Below are 21,058 nucleotides of genomic sequence, written 5' to 3'. Positions count from 1 at the left end.
TGAATGGGCATTCATGAGAAAGGATTTATAAAAACGAACATCAGGCTTGGAGGCAAAGGTAGCGATGGCATCTTGTAGATCTGGAACATGTCAAAAGTGACTTCTTTTTAAAACAAAAGGTTTATTTAATTTCAAAAACCCATTAAAGTGGGTAACTAAAATGAAACCATAAAATGTGGAGATTAAGAAAGTGGATTTTCTTAAAAACATCAAGATTGCTAAGTCTCCGGGCCAGACACAATATACCCAGGCTGCTGTGGGAAGTGAGAGAAGAGATAACTGGGCAGTAGCTATGATCTTTGAATCTTCTTCTTCCACAGGGGGGAGGTGCCGGAAGATTGGAAAATGTCAAATGTAATCCCCTAGTTTAAAAAAGGTAATAGGGAGAATCCTGGAAATTATAGAGTCTTATGTCAGAGATGAGTAAACCTATGCAGAGGATCCTTAAGGATAGGATCTATGAATATATGGAGAAGTACAGTCTATTCGAGGATAATCAACATGGCTTTGTGAAGGGAAGGTTATGCCTATGAGTATTATTAAGTTTTTTGGGTAGAGTGGTAGATGTGTTCTACATGGACTTTAGCAAGGCATTTGACAAAGCATGAGAGACTCTACCAGAAAGTCAAGAGTCATGGAATCAGTGGAAAATTACCTATATGGATTAAAATTGGCTTGTTGGAAGAAAGTAGAGAGTAGTAGTGGAAGGAAAGTATTCTGCCTGGAGGTTGGTGATTATTGGAGTGCTGCAGGGATAGGTTCTTGGACTCCTGCTCTTTGGATTTTTATAAATGACCTGGATGAAGAGGTGGTAAGTTTGTGGATGACACGAAGGTTGGGGAAATGTGGATATGTGAATGGAGCTGAAGGTTGTCAAAGATTACAAGAGGATATAGACAGGATGCAGAATTGGGCAGAAAAATGGCAGATGAATTTCAATTCGGATAAGTGTGAGGTGATGCATTTTGGAAAGACTAACTAGAAAGCTAAGTACAGGGTTATTGGTTGGTTACTTAAGAGTGTGGATGAACAAAGGAACCTTGGGGTGCAAATCCATACATCCCTCAAGGTCGCAGCACAGGTTGATAGGAGAAGGCCTAAGGGATGCTGGGATTCATTAACAGGGGATTGAATTCAGTAGAGAGGTCATGTTACAACTCTACAAATCTTTGGTAAAACCACATTTATTGTGTTCATTTCTGGTCACCTCAAAATAGGAAGGATGTGGAAGCTATGGAGTGGGTGCAGAGAAGATTTACCAGGAAGATGCCTGGATTGGGAAACAAATCATATGAGGCAAGGATAGTAAAGCTGTGACTTTTCTCTTTGTAACATAGAAGGATGAGAGCTACAGGAGGCATAGATAGGGTGGACAGCCAACAACTGTTTCCTAGGGCAGGATCAGCAAACATCAGAGAACATGTGTACAAAGTTAAGGGAGGGAAGTTTAGGGGAGACATCAGGGGTTTTTTACACATAAAAACATAAGTTTTTTTACACACAGGTTGTGGGAGCCTGAAATGCCTTTCTGGGGATGGTAGTTGAAGCTGAAAGATTAGGGCATATTTAAGAGACATGGATGGGAAAAACATAGAGGGTTATGGGATAGGGAGGGTTTAGTACTTTTAGTACTTTTATTTATTGGAAGGGATATACTGGTCACCATAACACTGAGGGCCAAAGGGCCTGTACTGTGCAGTATTGTTCTATGCTCTCAGAAACCATTGTGTTTTGAAGGTTTGGTGGGCAAATTTCATGATAAATGCAGCCAAATTATCAAAAGACGATGCCTGGTGATTTAAATCATATAGTTCCCAATGTTGGGAGTTTGAAGTACAGTCCATCAACTTATACACTTATCAAAAATAATCACTTTGGTGCATAGTTATCTCTTGTAATTTTGATATGGGGTGGTGGAATTACGATCACTGAAACAAGTTGCTTCAGTACAACAGGTTATGTGCCACATATAACTAGAGGTAACTACGCCATTTCACATTCTAGAAATAGTGCAGAAAAGGAGTCAGTCTGCGTTGAATGGCCTTGTGATGAGCCCAGTTAACCTTTCTTTTCCTGAACCTGAAAGTATCAAATTGTATTTGAACCAGCCTTAGTGCCTTGTGTAGAGAACAGCCCACACTCTCATTGCAGGGTTGTTTGTTAGAGAAGCATTAATAACTATGACAGCAACATCGAAAGGATGGTGGAAGAAGCAGTATAATTCTAGCTGAGAACAAATTATCTGTCTTCTTGAAATGCAGTGCCTGAGGAGAATAAGGCTTAGGAGATAAGTTCTCATCGACTCAAGCTGTAAATTGTAGACCTTAGTACTCAATCTGCAATGGCCTGTGTTTTACTAGTGGCAGTCAAGGTGACAGGGGCAATTAACTTGTAAGCCACTGGCGTCTTTCAGGAACCTTTCTGAAATTGTGACTGCAACCTGCCCAAGTTGTCATAATTGTATCCCTACACCCTTCACAAGTCCTTAGCTCTGTTGTTACCAATTAACATAAATTAATACATATATAGCATATTTAACAGTAAAATGCTGTAAGGTTTTATCATGAGGGATAACAAGTGCCAAACAACATATTAGGAACACATAATAGTACAACACAGTATGGACCCTTCAGCCCACAATGTTCTGCTGTCCAGGGTAATGGTTAGGGTGACAAAATGTAGCACCAGCAACCCAGATTCAAATCCGAAGGGTCTATAAGGTGTTTGTACGTTCACTCTGTGACCTTTGTAGGTTTTCTCCAGGTGCTCGAGGTTTCTCCCACCCACCAAAACTTAATGTGGTAGGTTCATTGAATGTAATTATGTGGCATAATTTTCATGGGCTGGTAGGGTCTTCCACCAAGCTGTATCATTAAAATTAAAAAAAAATGAGAAGCTATGTAGGATATTTCTACCTCATGATTATGCCTCCATTCAATTAGGTTATAGCTTATTATCATAAACATTCCATCTGTCAAAAAAACCCTCCATTGACCTCCTTTACCTTCATGATTGGTGTAGTGGTTACCGCAACACCTTCACAGTGCCAGCAATCAGGACCGGACCAGGGTTCGAATCCCCCGCACTCAGAGAGGAGTTTGTACGTCCTCCCTGCGTCTGCATGGGTTTTCCCCAGGGACTCCGGTTTTATCCCACATTTCAAAATATACCTGAAGTGTAGGTTAATGGGATGTAAATTTGGTGGCATGGACTCGTGGGCTGAAATGGCCTGTTACCATGCTGCGTGTTTAAATTTAAAAATGTAAATCCCTTGATTTCCTTACCAAATAGAATGTGGAAGGTTTAGAGATTGTACTAGGATGCTAAAGCTGTACAGGATTTCACCAGAATTCTGCAAGGATTAGAGCACAAGTCATATGAGGGAAGGTTGAGTGAGCTAGGGTTTTTCTCTTTGGAGTGACAGAATGAGAGGTGACTTAATGGAAATGCTGTGATGTGCAGTACTGTTCTATGTACTCATAATAATCCATTGATTTCAGAATAGATCTAAGGCAGGAAAGCTCCAAGGATTTAAAGTTTACCATGATCCACTCACAGAATCATATAATAACTTCATAGAGAATTGGACAAATCTCATTCCTGCATTTGAATCTTGCACTTTGAGAAAAGTGAGGAGCATAATGAGGATTGATGATTAGATGACAAAAACAAAATGATTACACAAGCCAGTTGGGCTATAATCTGTGTTAAAAAGAGGAAGTCTCAAAAAGTCCCTCAGATGATTTGCTTCGCTCAACCTCTGTGGGTTCTGAGGTGGGGAATGAGCCAAATGTGGGTCCCATATTCTCAAGTGGAGAATGGAATGGATTGATGGAATGGAATGGAATGGAATGAGAAGTTAGGAGGATTTCCCTTTACTGTTATCACTAGCAACTGTGTACTCAATTTTTAAAAAAAGTTTCTCAGTGAAGATGTTGGATTTTTTTCCAACGAAACGGAGAACAGACTTCGATCACCTCCTATTCCTTCCTGATAGCAACATTTAAGGGGCATTTAGACAGACATTAACAAGAAGGAAAGTTAAACACAGTCTGCTGGATGACCTCAGTGGGTCAAAATAACATCACTGGGTCAAAACAACAAATATGGCCAATATTTCAGGCTAGAGCCCTTCATCGAGATTGGGGATGTGGAGAAGAATGGCTAGACTTTAAGCTGACTTCCATTCTCCATATTCCCTGCTCCAGTAAAGGGCTCCAGCCTGAAACATCGACCATTCTTTTTCTCCAGCAGATTGTGCTTGGTATTGGATTCCAGCATCTGCTGTGTCCTGTGTGTCAATGAGGAAGAGCAGGATATGGCCCATCTTGCAGGTGGATGGGATTAGTTGAGAATGGCATCCTGGTTTGCAAAACATGGTGAACTTCTTGTTTCAGCTCCAAATAATGATTGTTTTTCACCTGCATAATTGCTGTTATAATCCAAAATATAGAGATTGTAGCATAGATGTAACATTACTGTAACCAGAGATTTTATGGTATATGGTCATGCACTTTGTGGAAGAAATAGATGGATAGACTATTATTTAGGTACGGGAAAAATTCAGAATTCTGAGATGCAAAGGGACTTGGGAGTCCTCATGCAGGACACCCTGAAGGTTAACCTCCAGGTTGAGTCAGTGATGAAGATTAATTAACTGTAAGCCTGACTGTAAGAGGCAATTAGGCAATTCCTGCCAGTGGCAAATCTCACTGCCTTGCAGTAGGCAAAAATACATTTTATGTAATATGACACTGTTTTATTACTATGACAATAAATTGAATCTTGAGGAAGGTGACTGCATTGTTGGCATTAATTTCAAGAGGAATGACATATACAAGCTGGGATGTAACGTTGAGACTCTTTAAAGTACTAGTGAGACCTCACTTGGAGTACAGTGTACAGTGTTGGTGCCTATGTGAGAAAAGGCATGCTGAATTTGGAGAAGGTTCAGAGAAGATTTACTGGAATGATACCAGGACTGAAAGGGTCAGTATATGAGGAACATTTGTTGGCTCTTGGACTGTACTTCTTGATGACGAGGGGGGACTTCATAGAGACATTTTGAATGCTGAAAGACTTGGACAGAGTAGATGTGGCAAGGATGTTTCCCATGGACAGAGAGTCTGGGACAAGAGGGGACAATTTCAGGATAATAGGGTGTCAATTTGAAACAGAGTTGTTATTACGAGCCCAGATGATCCCAAAACCTAGCAGCAATAGATATTCATTAAGACAAAAGATGCTTTTAATTATCTTTAAACATGAAAACAGAATCACACTTTAATTTATTTCTATTAACTAACCTAACTTAACCCTCTTCTAATTCTAAGCGTACCTGTATGTAAAGTGTGTAAGTTTAGAAAAGTTATTTCATTCAGAGTCCAATCTCACTTCTCATTCCTCCAGGTTCACTGGTTGCAGGCAATTCTTATACTGTGCACAAAATTTTCCATTTATGAAGTTCACCAGGCTTTGGTGCTTGAAAAATAAATAGGAAGGTTCTTGTCAGTTTTCAGAGAGAGATTTGTCGATCCTGGACACAAACTGATCCCTTTTAATCAGCCATATCAGTATCTTGCCAAAGAAACTTTCCCCATCAGGGGTTTTCCAGATGATAACCTCTTTCTTTCAGATCATCACAGAGTTCCGTTTTGTTTCTCTTATTTCAAGTGAAACATTAAGCAGCCAGTCCTCTCCTCTTCTATGGACCACAAGGGCTTTGACCAGGCTGAACTAACAACTCACAACTCATCTGCAAAATGGGGTTTTCCACAAGCTTGCCAGATTGTCATGTTCCAGTCCCAGCTGCTGCTGAACTGCACCACTGCAGAACTGATCTCTCTCTCTCTCTCTCTCTCTCAAAGAAAAAAAACACCAGTTTGACTCTCTCTGCTTTCAAAACCACATGACCCTCTTAGAACAGCAAGCTGTACTCCCAGACAGCCTGTGGCTCCAAACTACTCTTCCGATCTCTTTCATCTGTTGCTTTTCAAAACAACAATCCATTAGTGAAGTCTCTTGGGCACTCCCCAAAATTTTTGCAAAGGCCTCCAGGAGCCACCCTGTCTGGCTTGAGCAGAGCTCCAGTATGTTAAATGAGATTTGTTTTTAAGTGTTTGTCTGTGAGCTACACTAAAAAACTTGCCCCAATTTATCTCCCAAAAAATTATCTCTATGCAATACAAACACAACATAACCTGCCACAATGTAGAAAACTTTCTTTAGTCAGAAGGTCACGAGACTGTGGAAATTGTTAGCACAAGTGGCTGTGGAAGCAAGGTCATTGGTGGTATTTAAGACAGAGTGACAGCTATTTAATTAGTCAGGGCATCAAGGGTTATGGGGAGAAAGCTGGTGAATGTATTAAGTGAGAGGGTGGATCAGCTCATCATTTGAATGGTGAAGACTTGATGGCCAATGGGTCTATTTTTGCCCTTTTATCTTGTGATCTTGTGACCAGTTGGTATTGTACCTTATTTATTTTCTACCCAGTGCAATTCTATGATTTCAAAAAGTGAAGTTGGAATGCTTTTCTAGCTGCAATTGTCCTTTCCACTTCAGTCTTCATTTGAAGCAGAGCTAAGGGAACTTCAACAACAGCATTTTACTTTTGAAGTCCTGCTTGACCTGCCTAATAATTGGGCACTCTATACACTAAAATTAATTGGCTTATCATTTCCTATCTTTTGCCTCTAGGACAAGAGGGCACAATTTCAGATTAATAGGGGCATCAATTTGAAACAGAGATGTGGAAATTTTTCTTTAGTCGGAGGGTCATGAGACTGGAAATTGTTGCCACAGGCAGCTGTGGAAGTTATATTTAAGACAGAGATTGACAGGTATTTGATTAGTCAGGGGATCAAGGGTTACGGGGATAAAGCTGGGGAGTGGGGTGATATTTGCAATTTTCCAATCCTCTGGAACCATTCCAGAATCTAGTTATTCCTGAAAAATCACTACTAGTTCACAATTTTTTTCCAGTTACCTTTCTAAGAACCCTGTGGTGTTGTCAATACATTAAAGAAGGGCTCAGGTCTGAAACATCAGTAATACATCTTTACCTCCTGTGGATGCTGCGAGACTTGTTGAGTTCGTCCAGCATTTCTGTGTGTTTACTAAAATCACAGCACCTGCAGACTTTTGTGTTTCACTTTAGTCCATCTGGTCCAGTTGATTTATCTATTTTCAGATTTTTCATCTTTCCCTGCACCTTCTCCTCTTTAATGTCTACTACACCCACTTCTATCCCTTGACACTCTCAAACTTCTGGCATACTGCTGGCATCTTCCATGGTAAAAACTGACGCAAAATATTTCTTGAGTTTTTCTGCTAATTATTTGTGCCCCAATGCTATCACCCCAGTGTCATTTTTCAGTGGTCCTATTATCTACCTTCACCTCTGTTTTGCTCTTTATATATTTGAAATGCTTTTTCATATCCTCTTTTGTTTTACTGGCTGGCTTACCTTTGTATTTAATCTTTTCTCTCCTCAGTGCTTTTTTAGTTGCTTTCTGATGGGTTGTAAAATGGTCACAGTCCTTGAGCTTATTTTTGCTATATTTTGCTCTTTTGGTTTAAGCTGCCTTTGACTTCCCTTGTCAGCCACAATTGCCTCATCCTCCCTTTAGAAAACACTTCTTGGGCTGAATTTATCCTGAGCCTTCTGAATTAAGGTTGAAAACCTCAGCTACTGCTGCTCTACAATCATCCGCTTCCTGATCTTATTTCAAATTTGGCCAGTTTTCTCATACTTTTGGAGTGCATTTTATTCCACGAGAATACTGATACATCTGATTTTAGTTTATCCTTCTTAAAATTCTATCATATTATGATCACTGCCTCCAAAAGGTTCCTTTACCTTATGCACCTTTATCAAATCTGGTCCATTACCCAGCAACCAATCCAGAATTGCTTTTTCCTAAGACAGCTCAACCATAAGCTGCTCTCAAAAGTCATCCTGCAGGCATTCTATAAATTCCTTCTCTTGGGATCAAGCGCCAATCTGATTTTCCCAATCAAACTGCATATTGAAATCCCCCACGACTATTTACATGCCTTTTCTATTGCCCCATGTAATTTGTACGCCACTTCCTGGCTACTGTTTGGATGCCTGTATATTACACCCATCAAGGTCTTTCTCCCCTTGCAGTTTCTTAACTCGACTCTCACAGAGCTTCTACATTTTCTGATCTTGTGTCTCTTCTTTCCAACAATCTAATTCAATTTTTTTCCCAACAAAAACAGCCCTGAAACTCCACTCCCTCCCACCCCCACCAACCCTACCCTACCTACCTGCTCACCCTTTTGATGCATCATGCATCCTTGGATGTTTAACTCACAGCTGTGATTTTCTTTCAGCTACGACTCAATGATGCCCACATTGTCCTACCTGCTGAAATCTTCATTTTCTTGGTAAAAATGCACCAGAACTCCATTGGACAATTAGATGGGAGCAATTTAGGGCAAAACTTTTATAACTACAATGTATTTTTCTGTAAAAGTCAGGAAATATCAAGTAGAAAATATTACCAATGTATTTTAGGTAATAAATGATCAACAAATAAATTTGGAAACAAAAGCTATTTTGCAAATTATTCATAAACAATAGAGGCAGCACACGGTGCAGCTAATAGATCTGTCCTCAGATACTCTCTGGGTGGAGTTTGTACATTCTCCCTGTGAATTTGTGGGTGGTTTCCACTTGCTCTGATTTTCTCCCAGGTTACAGAACTGTGTGAGATTGGTCGCTGTAAATTAATCTTAGTTCTTGGTGACTATTAGAATACGGAGGTGGGAGTTTGGAGAGAGAATTCATGAGAAAGTGACTGAGATTGGGTAGTGATTGGGTAGGGTAGGACTCGTGCATGAATAGAATGGTGCTTGCTGATTCATCCAGACTCTGTGAGTTGGTGGACCTGTATCTGTTCTCTACCTTTATGTGACTTTACAACTAAGATGATAAATAACCTATCTTGGAGGCTTCACATAATGTGAATATAAAGTTATGCAAGATTGGCTTAACTATATCCAAAATGTAATCTCCATCACACATTATTAACTTTTTCTTGGTTTAAATATACATGAATGTGAGTCATGAACAGATTTTCAGCAAAAACAAATAAAGTTCTTAATTCCAGATCTTCAGTTTTGAATTTCTAAATACAAGCATTTTTAGAGGAGTTGAGTAATTCAAAAGGTTCAATCTCATTTGCTGATCTCATAGACCAACTGCAGTTGGGTTTTGGCAGGGCAAGAGTGAAGGTGTCAGTGATACTTTTATCTGTGTTAGAGCTCCTCCTGCCAAAGAATAATGGATCAACAATAGTAGCAGACATGGTGACAATTTCATATTGATTGTCTAAATAGATTGTTATGGGAAACTAAAAAAAGATGAGACCTGGAGTAATTTTGAAATGTAATGTAAAATATTGATTTTATTTTGTATTATTTATGATGATGGCATGTCACGTAACATCCTCCAGACTTGTTCGATCTGCACCATCTCTTAATCATGTCATTTGTGCTCATTCACAGACATCAAATTTACAGCCCAAACATAAAAGTAACATGAGACAATTAGTTGGAGTTCTGTCCTTTGCGTAAGGAGAAAAAAAAAGAGATTTGTAGAGTGGGATTTGTAACACATTCAAAGGTTACTAAAGGTAGAGGGACACCAGAAGAATCAATAAGAATCAGTAATCAGGATCATGATTGACTCATGCAGTTCTGGTCACAAAATGTTGCTTCTATGAAGGAGTAGTATTGGCTTAAGGATCACAGTCTGTATGTAATTATGTAATTTTGTAAAATCTGGTTGTAGCAAATTTAGATTTTCATTATCAAGAGGAAATTATAGCTAATATTAACACATCTTTAAAAGAAGACACTAAATGGGTAGGGACGCTGCGAGACCAGCTGAGTTCCTCCAGCATTTATTGTGTGTTTTCATGGGTAAGTTGCATTTTTTATAGATGCGACAACTAATCAGTTTTAACAATGCAAGTTTTTAAGAACTTGTGTGATGACTCATTTAATCCTTCTGTATTGGCCAGTAGGCTTAAATTAAGGCCTATTCCAAGGTCAAAGTTTTGATCAATGAACCGGAGCCCACGGCATCCAGTTTATAATGTATGATTTGTATAACATATTCCATGAAACATTTGTAGTAAGAACTTGCAGCAAGTGGTGAATCATGCACATTCACAGCTGACCTACAAAAATAGCATATTCATGAATGTATGTCTCCAAAGGTTAACTTGCTGCATAAAACCAGGTGCAACCCCAATGACAAAGCATGCTCCCTGACAGATCCTTCTAGGCATAAATGTGTCACAAGCAGAGGTCAGAATGAACTTTTCCCACAATATTATTGAAGTAGTTTATAGCTCCATTTAAGTCATGACATCTTGTTGTCAAATAATTTTGAATACTTTCAAATATTTCTGAAATTGCAAGTCTTGAAAATAATTCAAGCCAGATTTTTGACTGTAAACAATGCAAGTGTAGAATTCAACCCACCAATTCTCCAATGATAATCATTCCTAACTATGGTCCTAGAGATCTGCATTAGTTCCACATCCATCTATGGCTTGGTCTTTCAAGTATCTATCCAGATGCCAAAGGTTGTCACTGTTACTGTGTTCACCGCTCTCTCTGGTAGTTTATTCCAGATACTAACTACTCTTTCTGTGACTTGCTTGCTTTAACCTTTATGCATTCTCACCTGATACCCTACTACTTTGGATCCCACCCACTCCCCCGCACTCTGCCAGTCCATTTTAACTCTCCAAAATAATACTAGCAAACTTTCCCATAAATAATTCTCAAGTGTAACATAAACTACACCTTACCCAAGTTCCTGAAAGTCATTCTTTTTCATTTGATGGACAAAAGCCTGATTCCTATGCTAAATTGCTCAAAAAGATGTCCTTTCTTTAGTGGTGGAGAATTAAGCATTTCCTCATAAGATTCCAGGTCCAGCTGGTAAAATACTCAAGAAAGAATCCCAACAGTTCGGGATATACTGAAAAATCGGCAGTTACATGCTGAAAATTCAGGCCTTTATAATTTAGTATCAGCTTTCATTATTTAAAGCAGTGGTTTTCAAACTTTTTCTTTCCACTCACATACCACTTTAAGTAATTCCTATGCATAGGTTCTCTATGATTAGTAAAGGATTGCTTAAGGTGGCATGTGGGTGGGAAGAAAAAGTCTGAAAACCACTGTTTTAATCGTACCTAATTGACACGTTATGTGCACGGTTTCTTAACTCCAAAGGAAATGGGCCAATGACAATTTTTCTCAAACAAAATATTTCATTAACAATTCAGTGATTCTCAACCTTCCCTTCCCATTCACATACCACCTTAAGCAATCCCTTACTAATCACAGATCACCGATGCCATAGGGATTACTTAAAGTGGTATGTGAGTGGAAAGTAAAAGGTTGAGAACCACTGATTTAAAGCATTATTTCATTGTTGGGATTTGAGCTGTGATGTATCAGGAAGGCAATAATTGATAAAGAATATCGACAACAAATCAAAAATAAGTATATTAATACATTAATGAACTAGTGTTAAAAGACTCCCCTGCCTCTGCTTCTACAGATGCTGCTTGATCTCTGAGTTGTTCCATCATTTTATTCATTATTTCAGATACCTACATCTGTGATTCTGTGCTGAATTATAGTGAACAGTCTGTAACTTCAGTGGCCTGTGATAATGGGTATTTATTTTTTAACTGGCATATTTTCTCGTTAGCACCATTTAATTTTTTAAAATTTAAATTTGGACATGCAGCACAGTAACAGGCCATTTTGTCCCGTGAATCCGTGCCACTCAATTTACACACTCCCGGTTCGTTTTGAATGGTTGGAGGAAACCGGAGCCCCGGGGAAAACCCTCATAGATGCAGGTAGAATATACAAACCTCTTTCGGACAGCGTAGGATTCGAAACCCAGTCCCGATCGCTGGTGCTGTAAAGGCACTGTGCGAACTGCTACACCAACCGTTCCACCTTTCGGTCCACCTGAATTGCTTTCTGAATCTTAGGAGATATCAATGTTATTTCTTTCACTGGATGGAAAATATTCTTATCATCCACAAAAGACTTTTCGTTTCCCATGATAAAAGTTCTGGCTATCTCAAAAAAAGGTGAAAGCAAGCATAGTCTCAAAGTTTTCTAAATTAGAATGCAAAATCATCCACAGCCTCATTCGGTTGCATCACTCACTAAGACTCAGCATGCCTCTCTGGATGTCCTAACAGAAAGATTGCAGGCTGTGCAGGTAGGCAGTAGAACATGGAGAACCATCATACTGAGTACTGGCACAGCTCAGGGCTGTGTGCTCTGTCCGTTCCTGTTCATACTACTGTCCTATGACTGCAGTGCCAGATACAGCTCCAAAAGAGTAATCATATTTGCAGATGACATGTCGGACAGTTGTTGGCCTCATCAGCAACCACAGAGAAGAGTCGGAAAATCTCATCATACGGTGTGAGAATAACAACCTGAGTCTCAATGCGGACAAGACATAGGAGATGATGGTGGACTTCAGGAAGATCATTGCGAGAGAGTGGAGAGCATCAAGTTCCTCGGAGTCCACTTAAAAAGTGACCTATCCTGGACACACAACATCGCTGCATCAGCAAATGCACCTCCTTAGAAGGCGGAGACTGGCAAGGCTACTTGCCACCATCCTGTCAAGTTTCGACAGGAGCTCTATTGAGAGTGTCTGCATCACAGTGTGGTATGTTTGTTGTAGCACATTGGATCAGAGGACAATCCACAGGACCATAAAAGTGGCAGAGAGGATAATTGGGGTTTCCCTCCCCCTTGATCGATGTGATTTACTTGGATCATTATTTAAATAGCTCTGCCACTCCAGCTACTCCACTCAGAAAAAGTTACGGAAGTATCAAAGCCTGAACAACCAGGCTGAGGAACAGAGTCTTTCCATGATCAATGGGACTGCTGAATGACCTGCTAAAACAACTTTATGTTATTCTACTATTTATTGATAATAATTATTTTAATTTTTGTACATACTGTATGTACAGTGTATATGTGTCATTTGTCTGTACATGTATTGTGCACGGTACTGCACAGTGAACAGGAGAACACATTTTCGTCAGGTTGTACTGGTACAATTAGATCACAAATAAGCTTGAAATTAAACGCACATTTGAATCATGACGTTTTAATTCAAGCAGCACTCTGGGACACAAAAATATGATCCAGACTTGCATTCGTTTAGTTCTGAAGGAGTGCTGCATGAACTATTTGCCAATTATCCTGGCCCAGACATCCCATGATGAACTGATCTTATTCTCAATAGCTCTCTGAATACCAATTAATTGGTTAGTTAACCCATTTTTAATTTTGCATGATGGCATGCCGAAGTTTACCAGAAATTGGTTGCATCTCAAATAACTTGTTTTCGCACATTAACAGTTTTGATGAAGAGTCTAGGACATGAAAAGTGTTTATTTTTCCTCTTGATAGTCACCAATGAAAATTTGTTACAGTAGATTTTTCACAAACAACCTCAATACATACAGGCCACCTACCCAAAAGATAATAATACTCCTTCATCAAAGTAACATTTGTGACCAGCATGGTCAAGCATTTTCTTTTTTCATTTTTAATTGGATATTACTTAGTTTGAGTTGTTCCAAGAATAAAGTAAATTGGAAGTTAATGTTAATATTCTTTCTTTCTTACATTAAATTTTTGCAATGTGTTTGCTGTAAAGTCACCATAGATTTCAATTAACAAAATCTCCTTTGAGTTAGTGCAGAATAATAGAATTTTGAAGAGATTTTTTTTTGACAAAGGCACATTGCTCATTAAAGATAATTGGACAATTTATTTGAAGCCAGTCATTCTGCAGAATTAGGAATGAGGTAAGATAATTATTTTAATCTTTATCAGAATGGAATGAATGGAATTTTAAAAAGAGAGGACGAAACAAACAGTATATGAACATGAGGGATAGAAGAAGTTGGTTCAAGAGACATGTTGACATTGATAATAATTTAGCCAAATGCATTACACATGATTGATAAAGAAATTTGGTAATTGTGTGTAGGTTTTATATCACACCATTTGGTAATTGTGTGTAGGTTATAATGTCAAACATTCAGGAAAAACAGACATTCCTATAGCTTAGGGTTGAAGCCAGTGTTCTCCTTCCAGGCTCTGCCTCTGCTTGCTGAAATCCTATGGCACTGCACATGGAAAATATATGATGGAAAGTTAGGTTATTTCCTGTACTACCAGATTAGATAGTTCTTTTGCCAAAGATTTCAAGACACTTCCACTGAAATGTTGCTACAGTGATAAAGAATAAAAGGATTGTTTACTTTTCTGCAGCTTTAATGCTTGTAAGAACATAAAATCTGTTTTCTGACTGGAAATTTAGATAATTTGTTAAACCAGAAAAGAGCTCAAAATAATTCAATTTTCATCCTATTTTCCTGTCTTCTATAATAAATCAACAGAAGAATTTTGCGAGTATAAATAACCTTGTTAATTATGTTAGGTGAGGGTGTCGTTGGAAAGCTTTGTATTTATTGATCCTCTTTGCTACCTCTATCATTTCATTCTGCTTTCTGGTGAGTGCAAATGATTCATAGATAACCGATATGGTTCAATTTATTTGATGATTTAACTTTGGCAACCAGATTGTTTGTGTCTAACAATTTCCTTGCTATTATCCAATGACAAGGAAGCATAATATAAATAACTTTAACAATCTATAGCAGGAAAATTAAAGTTGACTACATTTTAATATTTAGCTTTCTTAATTCAGATATCTTTGAATGAATTTGCTTTAGCCTTCACTTTTAATAATGGTTCTTTCATTGCCTCAAAAATGATCAGCAATTATTTGTTTTGCAGGGTGCACAGTGTGGAGGCGGATTTAAAGTGCGTCATGTGTCTTGTGTTGCTCATGAGGGCACACTCTCTGAATCACCAAAGGTGGTGGAAAATGAGATGTGTGGCAATAAGGCAGTTGGAATAAATGATATTGATTGGGGACTAAAAATATCTTGTTCTGTACCGTGTCCAGGTAATATTTCCACAGAATTTCTTATGTGTATTATAATAGATCTGCCAAAATAATCTTTGTAAATTAATTGCAATTTTACTGAGACCTTCAAATTAATACTAGAATGCTTATATGATTCTATTGATGATTTAATTGTTTGGGGGAAATATAAGTGTCATCACATTAGAATTGAAATTATATGCCAGTGATTATCAAAGTTTTTGAGTCTTTTTGATTCAGGCTATTATTACAATTGCACAAGATCTTTATTGTCATGTATTATTTCTGTGATTCTTTTGGGCGGGGCCAGGATACAACAGCATGATTTATTGGCTTCAGCATAAATAAATTACCCAAGATATTTTGAGGTAAATTAGGCACCCAAATTAGGCACCCAATTATTCCAGATATTTCTGCCACAGTGTTATGAATGTTTATTTGCGTGCTGTTGATGATCTCAGTCCAATTTTTAAAAAAAAGAGAAAATTGCTGTATATTTGGAAATATGAATTAAAATATTAAAATATATTTTAATTTTTTAAAATAGAAAACATCATAAGAACTCTAAAAAAATCAAACAATTCCTATTCCAGTTTGTTAACCTTTCCTCAGAATGTATTATCCTTCACAATAATCTGACATATTATATACTTTGTTGATTTGTTGATTTTATTTCATTCTTGTGCACTTACAAATAATGTTTGCACATTTGCAATATGTACAAGATGGCATGACAGTCCAAAATATGCCTGACATATCACATTAATCATTGATCCTGTTTATACTTGCATGAACTTTATTACATCTGTTACGAGCCCAGAGGACTCCAAAACCCAGCGGCAATAGAAATTCACCAAGATAATGGTTACTTCAACAAAAGTTGCTTTTAATTTTCTTTAAACATAATAACAGGATCAATCTTTAACTTTATCACTATTAACTTAACCCCCTTCTAATTCTAAGTGCACGTGAATGTAGTATGTATATGTTTAGGAAAGTTCTCTGTTTCACTGTCCAATCATTTACTTTTCACTTCTCCAAGTTCACTGCTATCAGGCAATTCTCATACTGTGCACAGAATTCAATATTTATGAATCTTCTCCAGGCTCTGGTGCTTAACGTTAAATGGTTACTGCTCAGGAAGGTTCTTGTTGGTTTCAGAGATATATTTGTTGCTCGTTGGACACACACAAACTGATTTGCTCCAATCAGTCACCTCAGTGTCTTGTTGAAGAATCTTGCCCCATCATGGGTTTTCCAAAAGATAACCCCTTTTTCCAGGTCACCATAGAGTTCCCCTTGTTTCCTTTATTTCAGGAGAAACGCTCTAGCCAGACCTTTCCTCTTGTAAAGACTATAAAGATTTTGAACAGACTGAACTCAGAACTCACACTCCATCTTCAAAATGAGGTTTTCAACAAGCCTGCCACTTTGCCATTTTGCAGCCTCAACTGCTATGGTAGAACTGACTTCTCACTCTCTCCAAAAGAGAAATCACTTGTTTGTTTTTTCCTCATTGCTTGTAAAAAAAACAAATGACCACCCCCAATGCTCCAAACCCAATTTTTGAAAGATCTTATCAACCTCTGCTTGGTAATTGTTCCATTTGCACCTCTTTGTGAAGTTCTTTTCAAAATCAGTTCCATTGTCTCTGTGGTGACACAATGTCTCACTTCAGCAAAGCTCTTGCATTTTAAATGAGATGTCTTTTGTGAATTGTTTCTCTTTTTGTGAAGTATAGCATAAACTAAACCTTCACAATCTATCTCTTTTAAAGACATATTTTACCCATAACTATTCTAACATATCCTGTAACATGTCCCAAATTTCATTTGGAATTAACATTGCTCATCTGTAGAAGTACTTTCAAAGACTTAATACAAGTTTTCTGATGGACCAAGTTTTCACAAGATTGAAAGCAACATTTTTTCAAAATGTGAAAGCACCCCTCAAATGGGAATTTTTGGTGAAATCCAAAGTCACAAAGAGTTCAGGCCCCACAAGGCAAATTCAAATCTTGAAGGTTTCGAATTTGGGAAGTTCCATTCAATCAGGTTCCAATCAGTTAACAACATTTACATTTTCTTTTATGTACATGCAGTTTATTACTTCTCAGAGAATTGCCTTCATCTGGAAATATTTTGGTGATTTTGTTGTTTCCTAAGGAGGGAAGTTTAAGCAGAATATTTGGCTAAAAATCAACTTTCAGAAGCCATGACCAGCAGAACTTCCTGCTTGATGTTGTTGTTACCAGTTTGCTTTGATTCTGCCATCTCAAGTTTCTTACTAACGCTAAGTGAGGCCTTAAAATACTTGTAGATAGTAATTGAGGATTTTAACATTATTGATTGCACTGAGAGACAAATAAGGAGTACAAACATGCTTTTAATGGCTTACAACCAATGCCCGGTAGACACAATAATCCTCAGGTGAATCTGAGGTAAGGTGGAAAAACCAGGGTGTATATTGAAGTGGGTATGACACACTCCTGTTCGGCTCCGAATCATGGGTCCTCTACCGGCACCACCTACGGCTCCTAGAACGCTTCCACCAGCGTTGTCTCCGCTCCATCCTCAACATCCATTGGAGCGCTCACACCCCTAACGTCGAGGTACTCGAGATGGCAGAGGTCGACAGCATCGAGTCCACGCTGCTGAAGATCCAGCTGCGCTGGATGGGTCACGTCTCCAGAATGGAGGACCATCGCCTTCCCAAGATCGTATTATATGGCGAGCTCTCCACTGGCCACCGTGACAGAGGTGCACCAAAGAAAAGGTACAAGGACTGCCTAAAGAAATCTCTTGGTGCCTGCCACATTGACCACCGCCAGTGGGCTGATAACGCCTCAAACCGTGCATCTTGGCGCCTCACAGTTTGGCGGGCAGCAGCCTCCTTTGAAGAAGACCGCAGAGCCCACCTCACTGACAAAAGGCAAAGGAGGAAAAACCCAACACCCAACCCCAACCAACCAATTTTCCCTTGCAACCGCTGCAATCGTGTCTGCCTGTCCCGCATCGGACTGGTCAGCCACAAACGAGCCTGCAGCTGACGTGGACTTTTTTACCCCCTCCATAAATCTTCGTCCGCGAAGCCAAGCCAAAGATATTGAAGTAGGTGAGGCTGGAGCCAAGGAAGGAGCCAGCCATCTGAACAATACACAGACAGTGAATTCCAGTTCACTGCATTCACCCTTTCCTTCAGAAGAGAACCTGTGGGTGAAAAACAGAGACCAAACATTAAAAAAAAACTAATAGTTCACAAATATTGACAAGTATGTCAGGGGGTCTAGTTATTCTGGTTGAGATCCTTAGAATTGGAGGACTTTGGGCTTCCTGAACTTCCTGGTCCCCCTGCGGTACAAGGTTACTGGGTCTCAAGGGCTTCTGCTCTGGTCGTGGAGTGGATTGGGCCACCTCCCAAGCAGTGATGTCCAGGACCCTGGGTGAGGTTCTTGGTAGTTTCTGGCTCGTTTGACGCATTGGATCCTCAGTTCTGGCAGATACAAGGTCTCTGATCGAGATGGTCTCCTCTCTGCCTCCAGGGTATGCCACGTAGGCATACTTTGGGTTAGCGTGCAGCAGGTGCACCTTCCTGATCAGGCGGTCTGCCTTGCTCCTCCCCACATGCTTTCTCCGCTGGATTTGTCCCAGTGCCATTAGCCAAGCTGGGAGAGTAGTCCCAGATGTGGATTTCCTCTGGAACGTGAACATAATCTCATTAGGAGTTGCGTTGGTTGCAGTGCAGAGGTGTGTCCTTATGGAGTGCAGCGACGTGGGAAGGACTTCTTGCCAGTGTGAGTCTGGAAGCCCTTTGGATCGTAGAGCCTTCCATACAGTCACGTTCTCTTTTTCAACTTGCCATTCCCCAGGGATTGTAGCTAGTTGCCCTGCTTGAGGCGATGCCCCTTACGAGCAGATATTGTTGTAGCTCTTTGCTCATTAATGATGAGCCTTGGTCACTATGGACATAGCTGGGAAACCCGAACAGGGTGAAAATAGAATACAAGGCCCTGATGACAGTGGTGGTGGTCATGTCTGGGCAGGGGATGGACCAGTTAATACTCGTCAATGATGTTGATAAAATACACATTTCTGTTAGTGGAAGGGTTGGGTCCCTTGAAATCAACACTGTATCATTCGAAGGGGCGGGATGCCTTTATCAGGTGCGCTTTGTCAGGGTGGTAGAAGTGTGGTTTGCACTCTGCGCAGACCTAGCAGGACCTGATAATTTCCCTGATATCCTTAATGGTGTAGGGCAGGTTGCGTGCCTTGATGAAATGAGCCATGTGGGTGATGCCTGGGTGGCAAAGCTCATTGTGCAGTGACCACAACTGGCTGGTGTGTGCAGAGGCACAGCTTCCTCTTGACAAGGCATCTGGAGGTTCATTAAGAGTACCTGGCCTGTATGCTATGTCACAATTTTATCCTCCACCTAGTGATGTTATCATTCTTTATTTTTCCCCTTTTTGCATTATTAAACATGAATGCCACCGATCGCTGGTCGGTGAGCAGTGTAAATTTTCTGCCAGCCAGGTAATGCCTCCAGTGCCTGATGGCCTCTACAATGGCTTGAGTTGCTTTCTCCACTGATGGGTTCCAAAGCCTTGTAGGGTGCGGGAGTAAAAGGCCTGGTTAAGGGTAGCGGCCAGAGCTACGTCAGAGGCATCACTTTCTCGTCCACCACATGTATGATGGCCTTTGCGACGTAGCTCCAAACGTAATCAAAAGCCGTCTGGGCTTCAGCTGATAATGGGAAGGAGGTGGATTTTAAGATGGGGTGGACTTTATCCACGTAGTGAGGGACCCAGAGGGCATAGTAAGAAAAGAAGCCCATTCACCTCCTTAGGCCTTCATAATATTCTGGATTGGGAGGTCTAACAGGAGATACATTCTTTTGTGGTCAGGGGCAATGATGCCATTCTCCACCACATAGCCCAGGATCACCAGATGTTTAGTCCAAAACATGCATTTACTGGAGTTGTATGTGAGGTTCAGGTCCTTGGCCATGTGGAGAAACCACTGGAGGATGGTGTCATGATCTTCCAGAGAGTGTCCACAAATGGTGATGTTGTTGAGATAAGGGAAGGTGGCCTTCAAACTGTACCATTTTGTTCATCTCTCTCTGGTCACCACAGAGTTCCTTTTTGTTTCTTTTATTCCAAATGAAACATTAGATAGCCAATCCTCTCCTCTTGCATGAACCACAAGGGCTGTGACTAGGCCATCTTCCACACTGGGGCTTCATGTCAGATTTCCGTTTTAGTTCCAGCTGCTCTTGCTGATCTCTTCCCCCCCACCCCTTCTCTCTCTGTCTTTTGTTCTCTCTGAGAGAAAGCCTGTTTGACTCTCTCTGCTTACAAAACCACATGTCCCACTTACACCATCCGACTCTCCTTTCAGACAGCTGCGGCTCCAGCCTGCTCTTTCATCTGTTGCCTTTGGTAAACAATAATCCATTAGTGGTGTCTTCTGAGCACTCTTCAAAGTTCTTGCAAAAATTGAAAGAAGCCACTATGTCTAGCATAAGCAGAGCTCCAGTTTTTCAAATAAGATCTGTTTTTAAAGTGTTTTAATCTAACAAACCTTTCCCAATTTATCTCCCAAAAACATTTCTATATACAACCTCGACCTCACTCCTACCACGAGGGTGTCCCAGATTTCTTCCTCCTCTTTCACCCGGGCCATGGCCGATTCATAGTGGCATTTTCTAGTCAGGCCCACAGTTCAAGGACATAATTGCCCAGCGACTCAGCTGGACGCTGCCGACGTTGCAAGAGTCAGTGCCTCACAGTGGGCCTTCAAGGATTCTATGGCAGACTCATAGGTATCTATGAACCATCTTTGATGACAGTGAACCCCTTGGGGCTGACTCGAGAGAGAAGTGCAGACCTCCAGAGACTATTGGAGTTGAAGACATCTTGTGTGGCTGCTAGGCTGGACTAGAATCACTCCAGCCAGTAGGCAAATTCCTCTGGGGACAGAGGGTCGTCCTGGAGCATGC

The 21,058-nt window shown here is 40.0% G+C and overlaps 1 protein-coding gene across 4 annotated transcripts in view; it reads left to right on the top strand.

The window, feature by feature from the left end:
- Nucleotides 1-21,058, top strand: part of thsd7ba (thrombospondin, type I, domain containing 7Ba) — a 1,034,072-nt gene that overhangs the window by 954,601 nt on the left and 58,413 nt on the right. For all 4 annotated transcript variants that reach the window (XM_069935130.1, XM_069935128.1, XM_069935129.1 and 1 more), the window contains one exon: nt 14,908-15,079. In XM_069935130.1, the coding sequence (XP_069791231.1) occupies nt 14,908-15,079 (172 nt within the window). The remainder of the gene's footprint in view (nt 1-14,907; nt 15,080-21,058) is intronic.

This window comes from Narcine bancroftii, chromosome 4, assembly GCF_036971445.1.
Source record: "Narcine bancroftii isolate sNarBan1 chromosome 4, sNarBan1.hap1, whole genome shotgun sequence".
Lineage (NCBI taxonomy): Eukaryota > Metazoa > Chordata > Chondrichthyes > Torpediniformes > Narcinidae > Narcine > Narcine bancroftii.
This window is presented reverse-complemented; position numbering and strand designations above follow the sequence as displayed.